At 37.1% G+C, this 22,536-nt stretch overlaps 1 protein-coding gene across 5 annotated transcripts in view; it reads left to right on the top strand.

The window, feature by feature from the left end:
- SS18 (SS18 subunit of BAF chromatin remodeling complex) overlaps positions 1–22,536 on the top strand; it is a 40,744-nt gene that overhangs the window by 9,867 nt on the left and 8,341 nt on the right. For 4 of the 5 annotated variants that reach the window (XR_004843157.1, XR_004843158.1, XM_035903037.1 and 1 more), the window contains 4 exons: positions 5,423–5,576; positions 10,961–11,182; positions 20,182–20,349; positions 21,061–21,165. Coding sequence is in view for 3 of the 5 variants with exons in the window: in XM_035903037.1 (XP_035758930.1) it covers positions 5,423–5,576; positions 10,961–11,182; positions 20,182–20,349; positions 21,061–21,165 (649 nt within the window). In the remaining 2 variants the exon portion in view is untranslated. The remainder of the gene's footprint in view (positions 1–5,422; positions 5,577–10,960; positions 11,183–20,181; positions 20,350–21,060; positions 21,166–22,536) is intronic. The other variant, XM_035903038.1, reaches the window with a different exon arrangement.

Genomic DNA, 22,536 nt, shown 5'->3' with positions numbered 1-22,536 from the left:
TAGGTTCTTTATTCTTTTCATTTAAGATATTCTTGGTACTGTAATACCCTGCACCTTGTAGAAGAAGAGTCGTAACCCAATTAAATATATCTTGCTTCTTTCAAATCTCAGAACTGTATTCCTTTATGATCTTATTTCCCAGTCTGACACCTCTGTAAGTACTCTGTAGGTGCCATCACCACCTATCAACAGAGTACTGTTCTCTGAGACTGGGACAGGTGCTGTGATATTAGCAATGTGGTATTAGCAGGGCAGGGTACCTCCTGGGATGGGATATTTTGCTTTGCAGAGAAATGGTGTTTAAGAACTGAAAACAAGGATGATTGATTAAATTGTGAATTAGAGTTTCTCTGAGAAAGATCTGAAGGCTTTTGTTTGTGTTCATGTAGCTTTTAATTGTTACTCTGAGAGAATGTAAAGAAAATTGTATTTTTGATAGTGTACTTTAAAATACCTATTGCTAGTTTTATTGATGGTGTCTTTTACATTTTATTGATGACTGAATTGGTATTCCATCTCAGTTTTTGTAACAATAAAAGTTCCATAAACAAATTTTTCAACCTGCTATTGAGAGTAAGAAAACTCTGCTCTACTTCATATTATCAGATAAGAGATGATAGATGAAAGTTCCAGGTGTACAATTCCACCATGACAGCTTTTATTGTTTGCTGTCTTGCATTTGATCCAATTTATTAGTTAAAAGAAAATCCTCTAAAAAATGTGGTTTGGCCATTGTTTTAAGTGTATGCCTTCAAATAACTTTTGGGTTTAGTAGGATTTTGTTTGCTGAAAGTTGTCAGTTAAAATCTAATGGTTTTTTTCCTGCCTCTTCTTTTTTTCTGGTTACAGCTGTGGGTCAGTTTGTCTTTTTCAGTTCAGATTTCCAGAGCTGGACAAAATAGATCATAATTTTTTTTTTTTTCATGCTCTGATAAATCTTAAATGCTCATCATGGCTATGAATTGTAATCTGCATGTTTAGGGAAGTGAGCCAAAAACTATTGTTTAGCAAGTGAAGCTATGTCTAACATCTTACTTCTAATTCTTTATTTTACTATCAGTAAAAAGTAAATAATTTAACATTTTCTACTTCACGACTGGAATAAAAACAGCAGTGATTTTAATTTCCATTCATTTCTGTCACTTACCCAGCAGAAAGAGGGAAGTAGCTTTTCCTTTGGTTCTGTTGATCTAACTACATTTGAATGTCATTTCACCCTTCATGTCTAGACTGAATGGGCAGGGTTCATGTTAGGTAACTTTCTTTTCACAAAGGGTGGTGGGGGTTGTTTCTTTTTTCTTTTCTTAATATTTGGCTTTTGAATACTGTGTGGTCATTTTGTGTTTTAAAAGGTCTTTATCATGCATAGTGTATATTACTGGGCATAGTCAATTTCCTTAACTTCTGTAAAGAACAAAAAAGGTTAAATGACCCAGGTTTTGTAAATTTTTTGGGGGGTTGGTGTTTTGTTTTTTTTTTTAAGTAAAGGTGATTTAAAAGAAACTTATCACCTGTAAAAGCCTGGATCAACTCTGATAGAAATAGGGAAGTTGCCATTTTAAAATGGTTTTTTTCTTGTTTTCTTCTGGCTGCGGCTAGTAGAAAAATACTCTGGAGGAATTTCACTGAGGAATAATTATATCTGCAGGAGACATTTCTTTTTAATTACTATCAGGTTGTGATTGGTTTATAACCCTGACATGAAGGCTTATAACACGCTTTTAAAATATCCTATATAATATAACTGTTTGGATTGCATATATGTATGTGTAATTATCTCTGAATCTTATTTAAACTGTGTTCTAGTGTCTCATGTTGATTAATTCCTCAGGTTTATGTGATTTATGTGGTGTCTTGCATGTTTAATATTACTCCTCAATTTATTGACCATTCTCCTGGGGTTTGCTTTGTTGTTAAAGCATAAATTGGATGATATACTTTTTGTATGTATCATACATTAAATTGTATTTCTGTCATATCCTCTTATATTCATTTCCTTTCTATGTAAAAAAAAAAAATTTTTTTTTACCATATGTCCTTTTTGACTTGTTTCAGGTGAAAGACATTCAAAGTCTTTAATCACTGGTTGTTTGTCTTTGGAATCCTGCTTTTACAGTATCTTTTTGTGATTGCTTTCCTCAAATCGAACATGTATCATGATCACAAATACCATGGCATTTTTTTTTTCTCGCATATTGCACTTCACTTTTGATATATCAAGTACTGCAGGTAATCAGAAAGTGAACACAGGTATTTTGAATAGTTTTTATGGATTATTTTTTAATTATTTTTCCCCACCAAACTGGGTAGTGGTTTTTTTGGGGGTTTTTTTGGTTTGTTTTTTTTTCTGGATTAGTTGCAATGGGAGTTTCCTCTTTCTGAAGAAAGTGGTTCAAAATTCAGTGTAATTGCCATATATTTATCCATGTTGAATTTCACCTGGCACCATTCTGCTTGTTCTTTCTTCCACAGTTACCAGGAATTAATGCTGCAATACCTTCAGATGTTGACATTTACTAACAAATACTTGCAGGGGACCTCTATATGTGCCTTTATTCTTTGAACTTCATGTAAGGTTATTGCTTGTTTCTTCTCTTTGGGCAGTTTCTGATCAGTGAAAGTGTGTACCCCTGGGCAATGTATTTTTCCAAATGGTTTTGTCAAGAAACTTGTATTAAGTTTTTGTTAAATACGCAGCTAAGCGGTTTAACTTATATATTTGAAAATTCCTAATAGATTAGAAAGATATGACTTCCCTATATTGACACTTCACTAACTCATCTTTATTTTTATCATCCTTGGAGTTTTATAAAACTAATTATTTTCATCAATTTACTTGTAGCTTGGGGAACAAGCTTACAGATTTACGATTTTTAGAATTTGTCCTACTACCATTTTGTAAAAAGAAGTACAGTGTTCACCTACTTTCTAGTCATCTTATGGGATAGTTTTATTTTAATGAAAGATTTAATTTTTTAGCAGCTTGGACCTTTTTCTTGCATTATTTTCTAGAATCTGAAACGAATTCATGCAGATCTTTGGGCTGGTTTTGTATCCAGAAGCTCCTCTTGCTAAATTATTTTCTGGTAGTACCTTTTTGGGCGTTTTTAATTACTCCCTCAGTTCTCTCAATTCCCTGTGGTTTGTGAAGTCTCTTACAGGTTTTTGCGTCTAATGGGGTTTTTAAAATCCTTAATACTTCTTTTTCTCCTGTCCTTGAATGTTTGTGCTCTCAATGCTGTTTCTTGATCACTGCAGTTTGTCTTAATGTTAAAAAATAGTTGTTTTGAGAACTTCCAGAATAAATTTCGGAGTTGGAATACATAGTTCTGTCTCAAATAACTTTGGAGGCTTTTTTATCTCTCTTTCCATGCATAAGGACATGCCTGTGTTTGTGTAGTAACACCTGCAGGATAGCTAAAACCTAGGTATGATCCGATATGTTTTAGTACTTTATAGTATTCTTCACTATTGGTGTGTTGTGTGACCATTGGATTTACTAATGATTTATACTTGGAATCTAAGTAGTTAATTTTAATGCTGAAAATATTTCAACTTGGATGTTTTTCGGCTTTGCTCTCTTTGCTGAAATGGGGCGGCTGTTACGCTCTGAGCTCTAGCTGCTCATGTGGCGGTACCACCTGTGTTGGTTTTGCTGGTATTCCAAAAAATACTTTCTAACTAAAACTTAAAAGTCTCTTTTTCTTTTTTTTGTTTGTTTCTCTGTATATCAGTTTTAGATAATTTCTGTTAAATGCAAAAGTAGGATGATAGTGAGCTTTTGAAGGTGAAGGGAAGGCAGACTCAACTGAAGTGGCCTTGCTTTGGTTGCTCACTAGTGGAGGAAGACCAAGCAAAATGGAGCAGCACTTCACTTGTGCTGTCCAGAGAGCAGAGCTCCCTTTCCCTCTTACCTTTTCTACCTTCTGCCACTTCTGCTATAGGATGAGGAGTATACTTGCTTACGAAAGGTCATTCTCTTCATCGTGGAGGAATGCAAGGAATTTAGTAAGAGAAGTTGTCTACTTGCTTGCATTTTCCTTCATCTCCTTCCTTCCTCCTACTGAAAAAAACCTTTCACTAATTTCTGGAGGGATTTTTAAAATTGTTCTGGCGAAAATAATACCTGCCTAAGGTATTTGAAGAAATTTTGAGAAAATAAATTAATACCATTTCACCCTTCCCCCTGGGAAATGCATATGTGTGTGTGTCTGTATTAGCCAGATGTTGCCATCTCGGAGACCAAAAAGGGGTCCTATCTTACACCCATTTGGACAGCGTTACTCTCTTCTACTGCATTACGTCTTGTCTTTATGAATGTCCTGATGGGTAGGTGTAGGTACAAGGGGGGCTGGGCTAGATGGGTACGTAGGGATCACCCCCTTGGTTCTTTATATGAAGAGAAATGCTGAAAAATACACGTATATTTGTCTCACGGGAAGGGTTTTGCACGAGTAGTTATGGCCTCATAGAGCGGGTCCTCAAAAGCCAGAGACCCAGGCGTTTGCTCTCACAGAGATGATTTTTATTCCCCAGAAAGTATTTGGCTCAGGTATGTGAGGAGGATTGTACAGTCTTGCAGGTGTCTTTAATAGGAAAACGAAGCTGGCTACTAGCAGTTTCTGCATCTCCTTACGCTGCTGTGAGTAGAACCTAATAGTAAATTCCCCCTTGTATTTACTGTTTTTCTTGCTCTCCCTCTTTGAACTCTCAAGGTTATTCAGTTATTTTCCTCACAATTTCATTAGGAAATTTGCCAAAAACATCCTTTCTAGGCAGCTGTCTCTGGACCTTTGGAGGCCAGTGCTAATGTGCTTCCAGTCTGTAGGGGGTGTTTGGCACGAAATTATGAACTAGGCCTTCAGCGCTTCGGGGGAGAGAGGGGAAGAGAATCGCAAACATTTTACCACACCCAGGTGCAAATTTTTGCTAGTCTATGAGCATTCAGAGGCTTTCGTCTCTTCTTGTACCTGTTTTGTCCTGGCGCAAGGTCTGTTAACAGCAATGAATGGTTGATGCGAGAGAATTACAAGGGGAGAGTTATTTTTCTGTTCACCAAACGTTGCTTTGAAGGAGAGCTTTTGTGTGTGTGGGAAGGAGTGACTTCGGCAATCTTAAACTGTTCGGGTATAATTTTTTAATGAGGCATTGATTTGTGTTGGTTTTATTTTGAAGCTGTGCTTGAAGGTGCTGTAGTGTTGTCTCCACATAGTGCTTCACGTGAAAATTGATTGAAATATTAAGCGTTTTGCCAAAGTTAGTACTGGGAGGAGTTAAACGCGTCGGAAAGAGCGAGAAATGCGCTTCGGTGCCTGCTGTCGTACCCCGCTTAACGGTATAGGCAACTGCTGTACCATATGTAGATATAATACATTTGTCAGACTAACTGCTTGTGGTGTTTGACTAAACTGTCTCCTTTCAGCCACCCACACAGAATATGCCGATGGGTCCGGGAGGGATGAGTCAGAGCGGCCCTCCCCCACCTCCACGCTCGCACAGCATGTCTTCAGATGGAATGGTAGGTGGGGGCCCTCCTGCACCACACATGCAGAACCAGATGAACGGCCAGATGCCTGGTAAGTTTTTCTCCTCTAAGACATTAACACCAGCGTTGCCTGGCAACTGAAACGACATGGGGGCTCAAGGGATACTAGATTGTTGATGACAAAACTGCTTTGAATGCCCCCGAGTACAAGCTCTCTTAGAGTTTGTTAGCTACAGAGCTACGTGACCTGTATTCAGTGTTTATCAGGCTGCCCTTGGGCTTTGATGTAGCTGACACACAGCATTCCTCTGATGAACAGAACTGGCTAAATTTAGTCTGTTTGAAACCGTGCAGTACAGCTGGCTTTAGAAGGCTTATTGGGGAAAGGCATTGGCCTGTGGCTGAGTGAACACAAATCCTTCCGTAAAAAAGATAATGTGAAATCATCATAGCTAAATAATTAGATAATCATAAAATAGATACATCTTAAAGAGGGCGTTTCAAGTGTGGGTAAATGTTAAAAAAAAAAAAATAAAATAAAATATTGCTTTTATACAGAAAGTCATCCAGCTTCCACTAATCCTCTGTGTTCTTTGTTATTGAAGATGTGTTGAATCGTAAGGGATTTGTAAAGATATGGCCTCCAGATTATTGTTCTAGGTGTAAATTTTAAGTCAGTTTTTATGCCGTCCTGTTTTGTGATAAAAAGGAAAGTGCTTGGGAAGTCAGAAACAAAGCAGTGAAACAAGATGATAAAATTCCACATTGTACCTACCAGTACTGGCTTTGGGGTAACTATTCCCTTTAGCAGTCAGATCAGAATGGAGCAGGCCCTGGAAAAGCTTGCTTCTTTATACAGAGGCTGTTTCCCAGAATTTCTACTCATAAAGTCATACTACCTATTTCATGTGAATTGGCTTTCAGCTTAAAATTGCATTCCCAGGATTGCTTTTGTTCAGGACCCCTTCATTTTTTTTGTATGGAGTAACTTTTCGTACAAAAGCTCTTCAAGGTATTGATTCTTCCAAGAAAGGAAACTGCTGTCAAAGGATCTTTGAAAATTCATCTCTCAGTGGTCACAAGGATAAGCTCCACGACAGCAAAGTGAATATGGAGTAAAAAATATAGTGATTTCTGTAGTCTCTAATTTCTGTGCTAAAACTTGATAAAATGGACCTGATATCGTGTTAGTGACAGCTTTTCTGAGAAGAGTAGCTGAATAGATTCCAGAGGCTGTGTGTAAGAAGTGTAATAAAAGATCTAGAGAAGAAGTTAGTTTCATCATACATGTTGGTCATTGTCTGTGTTGGGAAGTGGAAAGAGCAATATATGCTGCTGCCTAAGTAGGGCAGAGATATTCTGGTTGTGGAGCCCTCCATCCACCTAAGATCCATCAGCTCCCATGGAGAACAGTATTGCCTCTCACAAATCAGTCTCTTTGACCCTCTAGTGTAATCATATTATTGTTATTATAATGATCTTTTCCAAGGAGAAGGATTACTAAGTCACAATGTGAGCATAATGACTTCACTGCAGAGCCACGGGGGAGAAAAGTCACTCCTTAAACATACATATTTTGTAATTAGATAGAATAAGAAAAGAGCTCTTATAAAAATATGTGAAAGGTAAATAGGTTTGTTTTGGTATTCACCTAGACAGATACTTAAATACAGTTTCCAGCTAAGCTTTAATTTAGCCTTTCTTCGAACATACTCCCTTTTTGGAATGTCTGTTTCTTCCCTTCTCTGTTTAAGGTTGTCTCTGAGGATGTGAAGATAAACAGCTTAGGATGAGGGCATCTCTAATATCGGAAAGGCATGCTAAAATAATTTCGTAGTTGGGCGTTGGAGAAGGGGAAGTAGGATCATCTTGTTAAGTGGTTAGCTGAATGATTATTTTCTTTAAGTGTGTGCTAGCTTGCCTGTATGTGAGCCTTTGTGTATTTCATAGAGGTGTATTTGTAATCATTTCTGCAGTGTATGCATTTGCTTTCTGTTTACAGGGCACTTGCTCTAAAGTTCCATAGACACTTTGTAATAGAAGCGAGATACAAAACCTTAAATACCTGAAGAGGTGATCTGTCCAAAAGCAATAAAGTCACCAAGGGGCAAACTGAGAGACTCCAGGGTCGACAACCACGAGTTGACCAGCCTGGAAGAAATAAAATGCAGGCTCTTAAAAATACCAGCTCAGGATTTCTGGAAGGTGTTATCTGAGTAGGGGCTTCCACAGGACTGAGTATGGGTGGAAGGGTTGATGGGAGGATTAAAAGAACTGCCTAGTGATGGTCAGGGCTTGAATTGATTTAAAGTTCTGCTGTAGGCCTGTCCCATTACCTAAAGGGCAAAGGGTGATTTTTCTCATACTTGTGGTCTGGTTAATGAAAGACCTGAAGTGCTGCTGAGGCCCTTAATTGCGTCCCCTGACAAATGAGTATCTGTACCCTCTTACCCGGGAAGACAGTCATGATGAACCTTTTTCAGCCTATGGTAGAACTGAGTGTTATTTGTACCTCTGACAGATTATGTCCTTTACCTGAAAAAATTACTGTCTGAAGAGTTGCATTTGACTGAGAGTTTGTGTGATGCAAAATAAGGGTGGTCTGGATTTGGAAGGAGATGATGTACTGGGTTGTACTGGTGGCAAGTTACCTTCCCGATTTCTTGAGCTTGTTTTATTGTATGTAGAAAGTTGAAAGGTAAGACTAGTCATAGGCTTCTCTGACTTCTGTCCTGGCACTGGTAGGTCATCTTCCTGAATAACAGGTCTTTGTGTATCGCCAACAAGTTCTCTAAGTCTTCTTTCCTTCCCGCAAATGTAGTCTCAAATGCACTTCGGCTGGCTCACAGCTGCTCAGAGTGAAGATACTCTCCATAAGTGGTTAAGAGGGAGAAGGACTTCTGTTTATAGTCAAGATAGATACTTATTGGAATAACTTTATTATAACACAGAACGTAATCAGTATAGCATTTAAAGCAGTTATTTTAATGGCACGTATGGACTTCATGTCTCATTCATATTTAATTCATGCTCTGTTCTTCCTATTCCATTTATTCATATAAAAAAAAAAAAATCAACTGTTGTGTCCTTATGTGCAGGAGAACCCGTGAAGTATTTTGGCAAACAATAAAAAAAAAAAGTGAAGTGTGTTATTACTATTTTTTGTTTGCAAGGCTTTTCGATACTATGGTCTTAGCTTTTCCTCTGTCCTTGTCTTCTAGCTTCTGATTAACAAATTACCTGATTTTGACCCCAGAATATAACGAGTGCCTGACATTTCATGTGCCAGCTTTTTCTTATGAGCGCTTTCTCCTGTTTTGGTGCTACCCGAGATGTGAAGTGTAAATCAGCCTTTTAGAAAAGTTGTTTTATTTTTTCAACTTCTTATCTTTTGTTATAATTTTCGCCTTCCCTATTTTGCTTCTTACGTTACATGTTTTTTTTAAAAAGTTGTTCCACTGTGTGTTTGCTTAGCTTTCTGAAATCAATTATTGACAGTTAAAGGAACAAAACCACTCCCAGACCCTGACTTTCTGGCACTGACCCTGTGTATTCCTTCCTTTTCTTAGAAAAGAAATCAAGAAAGTAGTCTTCCAGCAGTCCTGCAGTAGTTGCTTGGCACTACAATCTGGAACTTTTCTTCACCTTAGCTATACTTCACCTTAGCTATACTTATTACACATTGACAATTGATCTCATGGTTAGAGATTATCTCACTTTTCAAAATTAAATTGTCTCCGTGTTCTCACTATTACAGAGTTAGGCAGTGTTGAATCAAAGAGGGGACAGTATAGGCATCTATAGCTCGCTGTCATGGTCATAATGCTATTCAGAGTTGTGTGGTGTTTTTTTTTTTTTTTTTTTTTTTTTTTTACTTGTAGTGGAGCCACCTTTGTACAATTCAGCAATTTCTACTCACCTTATTTTACAGGAACAGTGAACTGCATGTATGGTATCTTTCCTTAGTAAAATAAGCTTATGTGTTCAGTAAGGTGTCTTGAAAAGGGCAAGAGGGTAAACATATTCTTAAACATATTCTCTGTTTCTTCATGTTGGCTTTTAGTAGCTGTGTTCCTTGATCATTGTTATCTTTTTCTTCTGCATCTTTTTGTTTGCAGGTCAGTTGGCCTTGCCTGTGACCTTGTGTACAACTCTCTGTCCTTATTTTAGCCTTCATTCTGTCTTACACTAGTGCAGTTATTTCTTTAGCCAAGATGGGACTCGGGAGGTGTTTACATCTGAAGGTGGATTTCCCCCCTGCCTAGGCAGATATGTAATCAAATAACTATCTTCCTACAACTCTACTGGCATAGTTTCTTTCAGGTTCCTCTTCTAAGTTTTCTGTATTTCTTAGGGTTTTGTAGCTTAACAAAAAACCTGTGGCATGTTTGGCAGCAATGGCATCTTCTCAGTGAACTCTGTATATGTCAACACTTCCCTTGTTTACAGTTGACCTACTCTGTCACATGCTCTGATTGTACATATCTTCATAAACTCCTCATGCGGTGCTTGTCATACACATAATCCTTGCATTTCATTTACTTTTTTCACTTGTCATATTTATATCCAGTGCCACCTCTTACTAATTTTACTCCTAGTAGCTGCTCACTTACCACAGCTGAAGTAATGAGTAAACTGATCTGATGGTATTGTAATGTTTATACTTTTTTAAATACCCATTGAGAGTAGATTTAATTCAGAGAACAATCCACTTCCAACCTGTGTTGTCAAGAAGAGGGGAAATAAAGGGTGAAGAGATGTAGTTGGCCTCATGGGTATATGAACAGGTTGCTCTTCTTTTGAATCTTCATAAGCATGAGAGGTAAGTTGGTTAATTTGATGGCTGTCCTTCCAGTCATCATCTCTCACCCCAGTAATCTGTAAATACGGTTGCAGAATATTGGCTATACGTTATATGTTCAAACGATGTTAAATATGCCATCAGCCTTTTTTATTCTATGTGTATTTGTACCATGTCAATGTTCATACTGCTTGGCTTTTGAAAAAAAAAATTAACTGTTACTTTCAGGAAAGTGTCTAGTATGGGCTGTTTGAATAAACAGAAATGTTACAGGTATTGTAACAATTATATGCGTAGCTGGGTTAGTGCTACCAAGCTGGCTGTTAAACTGATACTGTGCAATTCAGGTTGAAATTCAGGGTGTGTTGTGCGAGTACTAAAAAGACTGTTTTTGCACATGATATAGATATGAGCTGTATGATATTTTACGCCTTTGTTTTAGTAGCTTCAGCTGCTCAACAAAAGAAAACGTATTGCATAGTAGAGCTGAACTTTGACTGTTGTTGACTTTTTTTTAATTTAAGTTGGGACATGATGAGCAAGCTGTGTTTTAGCTTTGTTTTAATGTAATTGTATTTTATAACTTTTATTTAGTTTTGTGATTCATATGATTACATTTGCTTGTTTTATGATATTTAATGTGGAACCTTTTTTCCCCATTTTTCTTTCTGAAGGACCTAACCATATGCCTATGCAAGGACCTGGACCTAACCAGCTTAATATGACGAACAGTTCCATGAACATGCCTTCAAGTAGCCATGGGTCAATGGGCGGCTATAATCACTCAGTGCCATCCTCACAGAGTATGCCAGTGCAGAATCAGATGACTATGAGCCAGGGACAGCCGATGGGCAACTATGGTCCCAGACCAAACATGAATATGCAACCAAACCAAGGTAAGTGAGGTGCTTGTTTGCTTCTGTAAAAAGGAGATATCTCAGGTGCAGACCTTTTTTTAAAGGTCTTTTCTTGTTGATTTCCTTCTGTTAGATGCATTTGTACCTGTGTTTGGAGGACTCTACATCTCCTTTTCTCCCATGTGTCAGTGGCTTTTTATTTATTTGCAGGCATTGAACTGTTTTCAGGTATTGTGTGTGAATCTGGGAATGGATCTGCTTTCATCAGTTGTAATTTTGAACTACTGTTTATTTTTCTCAGATTTTACACTTCTAAGTGTTACTGTTGCTCGAGTTGATAAAATACATCTCTACTTGTCAGTCTCTTGGGTAAATTGAAAAATTAAAGTCAGGTAGCCCTCAGATTTTTCTACCTAATTAATCTTTGTTCTCTGCTGCATGCTGTTTTAGTGTGGAATGTCTGTTAATCTTAAAGAAATAAAATTCAGTTCCAGGAACAAATGCACTACTCCCTACTGTTTTCAGGAGATGTCCTTGTGTATGTAGTAAAATTCAAAACTAATTTTGTATTTAGCATATTTGCATAGCATAAACAGATGATGTATCCTGTTGACAGTATGGTCCTTGTTGAAGTGCAAGGACATCGCAGAATTAAAATATTGCATTAGAGTCACAACAGACCAAATTACTAAATTGTTTGTATACTGCATATTCTTATAAATGCGCTTTACAAGTCATCAAGCAGTATTTTCAGTTTACCTGTTAAGTCTGTTACTACATTGGATCTGGACATATCAGCTGCTAGAAGACATACTGCAGAATTTTTTTTTTTTAAATGTTTCTGCCACATTTACAGCAAGTATGGTTTTTTTTTCCTAGTATGTATGTACTCTTACGGATATGTTAGCTGAAGGATTCAACTTCAGTAGAAGTTTTCATCTCTTTTCTGATGCTGTAGGAGAATCTGTTTTTCTCTTTTTCCAAGGCTTCCTTCCTGGTCATTGTAGAAAAATAATCCTCCAGTGGCATAGGTTGTTCTTATTGAAGTATATTCTTGTTGGAGACCAAAGCTCCACCTCGTTAGGTAGATACCATTTGTTTCTAAGGTGTACAAACAGACCAGGTCATACTGATCAGTTTGATTATTAGATCACGGACAGGTTCAAAGCGGACAAAAGACTAAGTTAATGAGAGAGCAAAAATGAGTAATGACAAAACAGCTGTTTCTGCAGTTTTCTTACCAGTAGTGAAAGTGGACAGTCTGAGTCCTTCATCGTCCACATTACTAATGGCATTTTTCTTAACAGCAGAGGAAACAAAAGATAGGCCCATAGTAGAGGAAACCATCACGAGTTGGAAGATTCTTGACTGTCTCTCTGAACTGGGAAGTTATCTGTGTACTCTGGGCAATACACAATGAAGTACTTTTGTAAATGCTGTAAGACGCTTTGGAAAAGTCCTGTGCATGCTTGGTTGAAATTTCTGAGTTGCAGAGAGTTAGCAGTAAGTATGCAGCAGTGTGTGCGGGGGAGCCGCCCACTAAGTCACTCTACAGAAAACAACTTACTTTGTATGACTGGGTTACAATTTAGGACTAGTGATTATTCCATCTCAAAGTAGTGTTCTCTACTCTTCCTCATCCCCCTACTGTATTTTCAGTACTCTGTCAAACTTGAAAATTGTTCATTAGAAATTAAGATGGAAAGATACTTAAAAGTTTTCCATTCTGAAAAAATAATAGTACTGAAGTGGCTTTGGGGAATAAAGAATAAAGCAGTATCTAACCAAATTACACGTTTAAGAACAAGAGCAAAATCTCTAGTTAGAACAAGAGCTGGTACCATTGCCTGTACTTAGGGCCATGGTAAGCTTTCACGTTGGATAATTCTAATTTTGCCAAATTTTGACCCTTTAGGCTGAGACATTTTTCCATTCGAAATGTCTGCTTCAAGGCTGATACTTTTTTTTTTTTTGTGGAAGTTTCACAGAAGTAAAGAGCCATTTCTGACAGTGGGGTGAAAAACTACATTCTTTAAAGTATTTCATGTCTCACAAAAACATTAGTAAATCGTGCATTTCATCTGTAAGTATAGGAGTGCAGGTGCCCCTTGCTTTAGAGCAAGGCTTTGAAACTTGTCTGTTATGCCAGGAAGGTGCTATTTGCTGTTTCAGTGAAAATATTGTCCCAGATTAGTCACATTTTAAATATCGGTAGGGGAAGAAGTCTTTGAGTCTGAAGATGTGCATGTTTGTTATGTTTTGGTAGCTAAGGCTTTTGACCTAAGAATATTCCCACTTGGGTCTACTTAATACATTTCCTCCATTTTCTACTCTTAGTTGTTGGATTTTTATTGAGATTTGGTGACAGATCAGAGGAAGTACTTTTTTTATCTTCACTGTCTTGTGACTCCAAGACGGCAGGGGAGAGAATAGCAGAGAAATCTGTGAGACCATGAGAGATTTAGAGAGGTAGCAGAGATCCAGTCTGGCTGGGCAGAGGGTCTCAGCCAAGCACGGACACTGCAGGCTTCTCATCTAAGTGAAGAAACAAGAATGAGCCACTAGGAAATGCACTGAGATATGGTTTAACAAAAAGGGAATGAACAGATTGTGACTTGAAGATTTCTTAATCACAGAATGGCAAGGGTTGGATGGGACCTCGGGAGATCATTTAGTCCAACCCTCCTGCTAAAGCAGTTCACCTAGAGCAGGTTGCACAGGATATCATCCAGGCGCGCTTTGAATATCTCCAGAGAAGGAGACTCCACAACCCCTCTGGGCAGCCTGTTCCAGTGCTCTGTCACCCTCAGAGTAAAGAAGTTCTTCCTCATGTTCAACTGAAACCTCTTACGTTTTAGTTTGTACCCTTTGCCCCTTGTCCTGTTGCTAATTGGTAGCATGTGCTGCCATTCAGAAACAGAAATAAACCAAATTTTTCTGAACTTCAGTATTGTTGTCAGGAGGCATTTGTGAACCTCTGAGCACACATTGTTTCTTATAAAAGGGTGATCTATATGCAGAATGAGAGATCCTACTGTATGTCGGTTAACAGCACTAGCTAAATATTCTGCAAGATAAGGTCTTAGCACCTCAGGTTGGCTGTTAAAAATTAGGAGATGTTTTTGACCTTAATCTTTACCTGCATGGGTTCCCCATCTGTAGAGGAATGAATCTGATGGTAAGATTATAATACCATCTGATTGCACAGGAGTGTTGTGAAAGTATATTCATTATGGAGATTTGGACATTTTAGTTATGAGTGCCATAGGAAAACCCATGAGTAAATTAGTAATTCTGTCTTCTGTGTTTGACTAGGCATGGCATCGTGCATAAACAATTAGGAGGAAACAAAATATTGAAGTAGCTTTTCAGTGAGTATTATCTACTGTGTTCTCAATGAGGCCACTACTTTTAGAAAAAAAAGCGTGTTATCATATAATAGTTAAAGACACCATAACACACAGAAAGGTTTGATTGAACTTTTAGGTTGGTTTAGCATAACTTTTTATGTGTGTTTTCTAGCAAAACATCTTGCCATATATACACAGTTTGAGGCAGATAGTAAGAAAAAAAAATTGCTAATTAAGAAATAAAATGTATAGTAACAGAACCCATTGTTGGATTTACTTTCTGTCTTCACTTTGTACTCATTATTGATTTGCACTTGTTTATAAAATGCTAGCCAGGAGTATCTTAAATGAGTAGCAAAATGTTCATGGTATTGTTTTCATACAGTCAGTCCGGTTAAGAAAAGAATTTCAGTCATTTGGACTTAGTAAGCAGAATGTTTTAAGTGGAAGATTCTGTAGATGACTCTTGATTACAAAGGTACTGTAGCAGCCTGGGACATCTGCAAGGAATATTGGCTAACTTTCTGGAAAAGATAGGAAGCAGCAGGAGCTGAGTGAATGTGAAAGAAACTCCTTTCTTATGGGTACGTTTCTTCTTTTGTATGGGAAGCTACTTCTGTTGACTGAAATATCTAAAGTCTTCCCAGTTTTTGACCTTTCAGAGGGGAGGTGTAAGCAGGATTTTCTGGAACCTGAAACTTACATGGGAATTCTTAGTTATATTGAACAGATCTTTCACAGTCAGAGAATAATAATGAGCAGTATAATTCAAATACTTTTAAAGTAAGGATGAAGAAATTATAGTTTGGCCATCTCAGAAACTTTGTTTCTGAGATTCTTTTGCTAGCATTCTGTTCCCTTGCCAGGAGCACTTGGAGCAAAGCTGCTAAACCTCCCCAGCCTGTATTCAATAAGCATTATACATTGCTTGGGGTGAGGGATGGGAACCAGTTTACTTTTAACAGGTGGACTCTATATGAGAATATCATGTTGACTCAGGTTGTTTTTTTGTTTTTTGTTTTGTTTTTTTTTTTTTTTTTTTTTTTTTTTTTTTTTTTTTTTTAGAAGACCAATTGTTGAATCTGATGCTGAGATTTTTTTTTAATGATAGTTTCATTCATATAAACTTAAAATGCCATTAGCGTTTCAGAGGTCTTTCAGTTGCAAGCACATATGAAGAGATCACGGAGACAGCAGAGATGAGGCAGGTGCAGAATTCTTGTATTTTTGTTGTCCACATAAAGAAAAGAACATAAAGATAGGAACATCTGAAATATAAACATATTCAGGGTATGACAGATCAGGATAAAATGATTTCTGAGGTTGAGAACCTTTTGTGAATGTCTTGCCATCTGTTCATTCCCATGTAAGCAGAGGCTATTAGTTTCAATACCTCAACTGCTTACGGTAGCCATGATATGGACAAAGCAAGGCAGTCTCAATTTTTTTAAAACATCTAACCTATTAAAAAAAAAAACAAAAAAACAAACCAAAACCAAAATTGCCTTCTCATCCTGAAGTGCCATCATGCTATAGGTGGATTTGTAGGATGGCTAGCTGTAAGAAGACACTGCAGTTCTCCTATCTTGAAAAAACAAAATATAAACAGGTGCCCCAGTGCTTGTTCTTTCATCTTTCCCAGTGTAAAACATGAAAGGTGACTTTTCTTTGTATGACCTATTTTTATGTATTTTTTTTCTAAAATGACACCTGAAATTATTGATTAGTTTGAGATGAGAACTTTGTGGAATAAGTGAGTGTGGAGAATTTTTTACTACCTTTAACTTGGAGCCTAAATCATACATTAGGACTAGCAAAAAATTTCGTATCCTCGAAGTCTTTCTTTTGAGCTAGTGTGAAAAGCCCTTCATGTTAAAACACGTTTAAGATTTTCAGTTCATTTGACCAAGTAGATCTGAATTGTAGCTTTCGTCAAGAACATTGAGAAGATTGAAAGCTAGGAACTCTACTGCAGGGTGAATTTAAGCTAGCTCTTGCAAGAGTCACCACCATCACTTTTGTTTAAAAACAAACATTTTTTTGTAAACGTGCAAAACAAGTTTTGCTGAGGGCTGCTGCATTGCTAGGTATCTATTTTCTTATCTATGTAACAGTGGACACAATGACAAGATTTACCATGGTAAATCTGGGATGGTGTACTTTGCTGATATTCTAGAGGTGGATATCCGGTTGTCCTATCAATACGAGTGCACATTGTGAAATGCCTAAAGATTAGATCTCAACAAAACTAGCAGCTCCCATAGCTCCTTAATCAGAACAGCAGAGCCACCAGTTCATTTGTTGGTGTGGTTCCTCACTTCTCTGCTTCTGCAGAAGTTTCAACCATGTCAACAGTTATTCTTGTCCTTTCATAGCATTTACCACCAGTATCTGAGTTTCAGCAGAAGAGACAAAGCTAAGGAGACATTTTTAAACCGCTAATTTTTTTGCAGCTCTTTCATCCTCAGTGCACTTACGGTCTGATTTGTTAGGTTTATCTGGGAGCCAATTCTAGTTTGAATTTCTCTTTCTCTTTGTTCATCTTATGTGTCTGAAGACTAGGTCGTCACTTTCCTGAAGTCATTTCTTGTCAGGAGACTGCCACTGGGTCGCTGCATGTATAAGATAGGTACCAGCCCATTTTACCACGTACTTTTTCTTCCCTATATATGTGTTCTCCTTATGAGACACTGGCTGGAGCAGGAACAGTTTTTTTCATTTAGTAGGTGTAGAAAACTTTACACGTTTTCCCCAACTACTTATTTAGTTCTTGATAATGTAGACTATTTCTAATTAAATTGAACAATGAGCAGTTCACTTTTCACCTATTGTCTGGCTTGCTTTATACATTCACTTACTCCATAAGGCTGATTTGGGTCTACACTGTGCATTTTTCAAATGCCTGTTTAATGACTACCAAAATTATCTGCACGCCCCAGAGGACCTACAGTATTACTTCTTAGCATCTTTTTCTTCAGACTTTTATCCCGAGAATGCTTCCAGTATACTGACATGTAAAGGCTGCCTTCTGAATATGCAGAAACATTTATAGGGCTTTTGTACTACCAAAGTTAAAATAGTTTCCTGGAAAGACAGTGGTTTGCTTGTGTACTTGAATATTTGCAGGGATAGCCCTGCACAGTGTTTCTTTGGACTCTGTACAAATCGGGTATTTTGTCCTCTCTGGAATAAATAGGTCTAGAAATTCAACAACATCAACAACAACAAAAAAAAAAGAATTCCGAGGGAGAGTTTTTGAAAGCAGTAGGCATCCTCTTGCAGCGCACATTTTTCTGAACTTCTGAGGTCTTATCTCCCAGTCTGGAAGAGATCATGGCTTCCACTGAGTGTAGTTTGTTGTGACCTGATTGGAGACTCAAGAGCTGTATTTTAAGTGGGCTGTAAAAATATGTGCTGTGAGTATTAGAAAGTCTTAGATAATGAACTAAGGGTCTTAAGTTTTTGACTTGAGTTTTGTGAAGGGGTTTTCTAGGTTAGTTTTATGTCATATTAAGTGTTATATGATGAATAAATGTAGCTTTATTGTAGTCTTGATTTTTCAAAAGGAAAAAAAACAAATTCAGAGTTCACTCACCCCTCAGAACTACTGCATAAAATGGTTCTATTATGTGAGATGATAGAGACCGTGGTGATTCTTTGAGGTATCTTCTTAGTAAGAGAGAGATGTGAACCAAACTGGAAGGAAGCCAGGCACTCTGTTATTAGCACAATCCACAGTCTGATACAGGGTAGTGAATTCTCATTGTGGCTCTACAAAGCGTTAATGAAGTTCTAATTTAAAAAGCAAACAGAAAACCTCTACATTGCACCATGGGGACCCAACACATTTTATCACATTGTATTGTGACTAATATTAATATTGTTAATTAACAAGCTTTCTTGAGATCTAGGAATATTATGGCAACAAGTTTTTATTTTTTTTCAAGGCTGCCTAATGATTCTCAGTACCTCCAAACAGAGGAGTAGTGAAATGGAATGATCTAAATTACCTACTCATTCAGAAGATCAAAAAATGAAATATGTTTTTGCTAAGTGAAAAATAATTGTAGTATCTCAATGTAAACCACTTTCTTACTTTAAAATCAGGACATGGACGTTACCATGCTGACGGATAGAAGCATGACTGGATCATTTTAAGAGTGGCCAATATTTATCTTCAGAAGAAAGTGAAGCTTAACAGAACTAGGGCCACTTTACTTCTCACTGAGAGATTCCACACAGGGTTTAATGGGATTTAACTAACACACTTTGAATTCATACCATTAATTAATTTGGCTTAACTTTCTCTTGTAACCCCACATAGACAGGATCTAAGTGACTATGTATTCCTTTCCTTATGTAAATCCATTGTCAGTATTGGCTGCATCTAGGTAATTTTCCAGTAGTGTGATTTATATGTAGGACTTTCTGCTTGTGCTCCAGCACCTAGTTATTTAAAAATATTAAATGCAATAGCAAAATCTAGCGTATAGAAAACTAGATGATACCTTAATTTTTCTACTGGGATGGGGCTGAGGAGTGGCTGTGCTAGTTTGATGTTTTGATTTATTTTGGTTTTTAGTGAGACTAGTTACCTGTCTTTGTAGTTTATGCAATAAATTATTTTAAAAGGGCAAAAAAAAAGCTTTGGGTTTCACCATTATAAAGCGTGCAATATGTGTTAAGTGGTTTGAATTAATGTATTATAAAAAATACGTTGTTTAAGAAGCTTAGGTGCTTGTCACAACTCTTTCCTCTTCATATTTTTAGTACTGGAATAACTCTTTTCTGAAGTGGTACTACAGAGGAAGTGAGGAAGCTGTTCTTTGTTAAAAGTTATGTCAACCTAACCTGCAAACTCATATAATGAAATGGCATAATCATGATTTTCATTGCTGTATGGTGTCAGTAGAGTGCTCTTTAACTGTCTGTTTTCATTACTGAAGTTTGCATTTCTTCAAGTTCAACCATAACCAGATTTTCTCAGTTGATAAAACACGGACAGTACTTAATCTCTTCTTGTCTTTTCCCGTGGCTCATAGAAGCTTAGTGCAGCTTGGTATGAAAGAAGATTTTTGTTACAGGCTGCTCAGGACTGTTCAGTGGTGGGCAGAGCATGTGTTCCTGCGGGCCTCTCTGCATACTGCCCGTTGTGTGATTGCCTGACTCACTGGGATGCGTGGTTTGTCTTTACAGGCTAAATAAAATGGCTTATTTTGTGATAGCAACTAAGTGGCTTGTTGATGGAGTATAACAACAGCTACATGTGTATTAAAACTATGCCCCGAGGAGTTCATTATGTTACATAGTTTTTCTGTGACTTATCAAGGTTTCACCATCAGGTTTTCATCTACACTTTCTTTGCAGATGCTTTTCAAAAAACAAACAAACAAAAAATGGTAAAAGTGGTTCCATTATATTTGTGCATGAGTAAACTAATGTCTGCAGTTTGAAGAAAAATTATGTAGGAAGGAGCCTTATTTAGGCTGAGTTCTATTTTGTAATTTGGTTACTGAATTGATCGCCTGCATTTGCATGGGTCCAGGAATAACAAATCCTTGTGAGAGCACTAGAAATACAGAGCCTTTTTTGGTCCATTTTTAAAGGTTGTGTTTTCCACATTGTTTTTGAAAAATTTAATCGCAAGCTGTGTTATGGAAGACTTATTTGCTGCTTCTCCTTTTACAGGTCCAATGATGCACCAGCAGCCTCCCTCCCAGCAATACAACATGCCACAGGCGGGTGGCCAGCATTACCAGGGGCAGCAGCCACCTATGGGAATGATGGGCCAAGTTAACCAAGGAAATCACATGATGGGTCAGAGACAGATTCCTCCATATAGGCCACCACAGCAAGGTAGGACTTCACTTCAGTGTTTTTACATTGATTTTTTTAAATCCCAATAACACAAAATTATGATCAAATCATTGGGTATCACAGACTTTGCAGACTCTTTTGTTTGTTTTTTGGTTTTTTTTGTTTTTTATTACCCTCTTAAGAGTGGTTCTTGCAGCAACAGATTACTGGTATCACCATGAAACATGAAGACAAGTGTTTCTTTTGTTTTAGACACTTTTTTCAGAAAGAACTCAAAAATACACGTCTCCAATATGCTGATGCAGAATTCTGTTTCGATATTTAAATGCTAGGTATAGAAAAGGAACAGAGTACCTGCTTGGTTCTGAATTCGTTCAGTTACACAAAGGGAACAATGTTCCACGGTCTTGCTTCTTTTTTTTTTTTTTTCTAAAGTCCTTTTAGAAAAGGAATAGCTTTGTTTTTAACACCTTAGTCTGTTATACACATGTTCCTAAAAAGAGCTCAAAACTGAAGTTTGATATGTGCTCAATCTAGTGTAGCCAAATGTGTGTGTGTGTGTATATATATATATAGATAGATATACTTAATTTTTTTTTAAGTAAACCAGATTACGTATGTTGTCTGAAATGCAACGATATGGGTGGGGAGTACATCTGAGAAATATTTCTCATACTAAAATCAGAAATTAGCAGGCTTTATAACAGAGAAAACAAGTTATTTACGTATTGACTGGTTGTGGTTTTTCAGGCCCACCACAGCAGTACTCAGGCCAGGAAGACTATTATGGGGACCAATACAGTCATGGTGGACAAGGTCCTCCAGAAGGCATGAACCAGCAATATTACCCTGATGGTAATCTCTCATGAATGTTAACTTTCCCATTTTCTATACCTGCCCAATATTAATGTAGTCATATGCCCGAAATGAGGGAATGGGGCAAGAATAGTAATTGGATATCATACCTCACATTTAAAAAACCTTCCAAATTCAGAATTGTTACTAGAGTTTAAGTTACTATGACTAGTTCATTTTACTACCTACTTGAAGTATGTAATTTGTAATACTCCCATTTGAAACTCTTCACAGTTTTAGTAGTTAAAAATGAAAATTCTGTAATTGGTTTATCTAAAAATATGGAGGGTTCCTTAGCATATCTAGTATAATTGAGATGAATTAAACAGTCTTAACTTTATAATAAATAAGAGAGGGGGCAATATCCTTTTATTAAAGATTTTATTGAAGTGGCAAAACTTGTTGAAAAATGTGGGGTTTCTGTAAATATTCTATTTTTTTAACTTAGTGTTTATTTTTAATATAAGTTGCACAAATGTGTTATTGCTGCTATGGATGGTAAGGGCCTTGAGCTTAATTTTTACAAAGGAATAAAACGGTCCCTGCCCTGAGGAGCTTGTAATTGTGAATCCTCCTCATAAGTCCCCCCAGTGTGTTCAAGACAAGACCATAACTTTGATTTGCATAAATCTGTCCTCCTACCTCTTGGAAGTTAGAGTGCTGAGGGCTATTGGATTGTGTTACAAGTTAGAAAAGTTGCAATTAACCTGGTTTTAGGCTGAACAGAGACTGGGAGAACAAAGATGCTGACTCATGACTACTGTGATAACTGTGTGTGCAACTTAATGGTATCTTAAGAAGTTCAAGGAATGTGGTAGATGTTTTGAAAACGTATGCAAAGCTGTTTAATTGCCAAAGCAACTACCCATTGCAAGTAAAAGGATACGAGTCAGTTGTTTGAATTTTAATTTCTATTAAATCGATTTTAAGATGTCTATATATAGCCATGTCTATATATGCTTACATGTGTTATTTTTGGAGATATATGTGCAGAGTTATTTTACACGTTGCATTAACTCGTAATTATTAAGCTTCAGTTTGGAACTTTTGTGTTATACATATGAACTTTAGATGGTTACAGGCAATTTACTGTAGTGGGGCAACTGGATGTTACCATTGACAGCTTTGTGCCAGCACAGGTTACTTCTCTAAGACCTATTCCTTCTAAAGATTCATTGTTTATCATGACCTCACTATTACTCATATAAAATGATAGAATACAAGACTTGTGTTAATGGTTATGTATTTGATTCAGTCAAGGACACATGGTAGTTGCAGAATTAATTACAATGACCACTTAATTTTAAAACTATTTTCTCCTGTCATTTGTATTCCAAAATTTTACTCCAAATGTATTATAACTTGTATAAT

Source organism: Egretta garzetta, unplaced genomic scaffold (assembly GCF_000687185.1).
Source record: "Egretta garzetta isolate BGI_Z169 unplaced genomic scaffold, ASM68718v1 scaffold229, whole genome shotgun sequence".
Classification (NCBI taxonomy): Eukaryota; Metazoa; Chordata; class Aves; order Pelecaniformes; family Ardeidae; genus Egretta; species Egretta garzetta.
The sequence above is the reverse complement of the archived record's forward strand: the minus strand, read 5'-3'. Positions and strand labels throughout refer to the sequence as shown.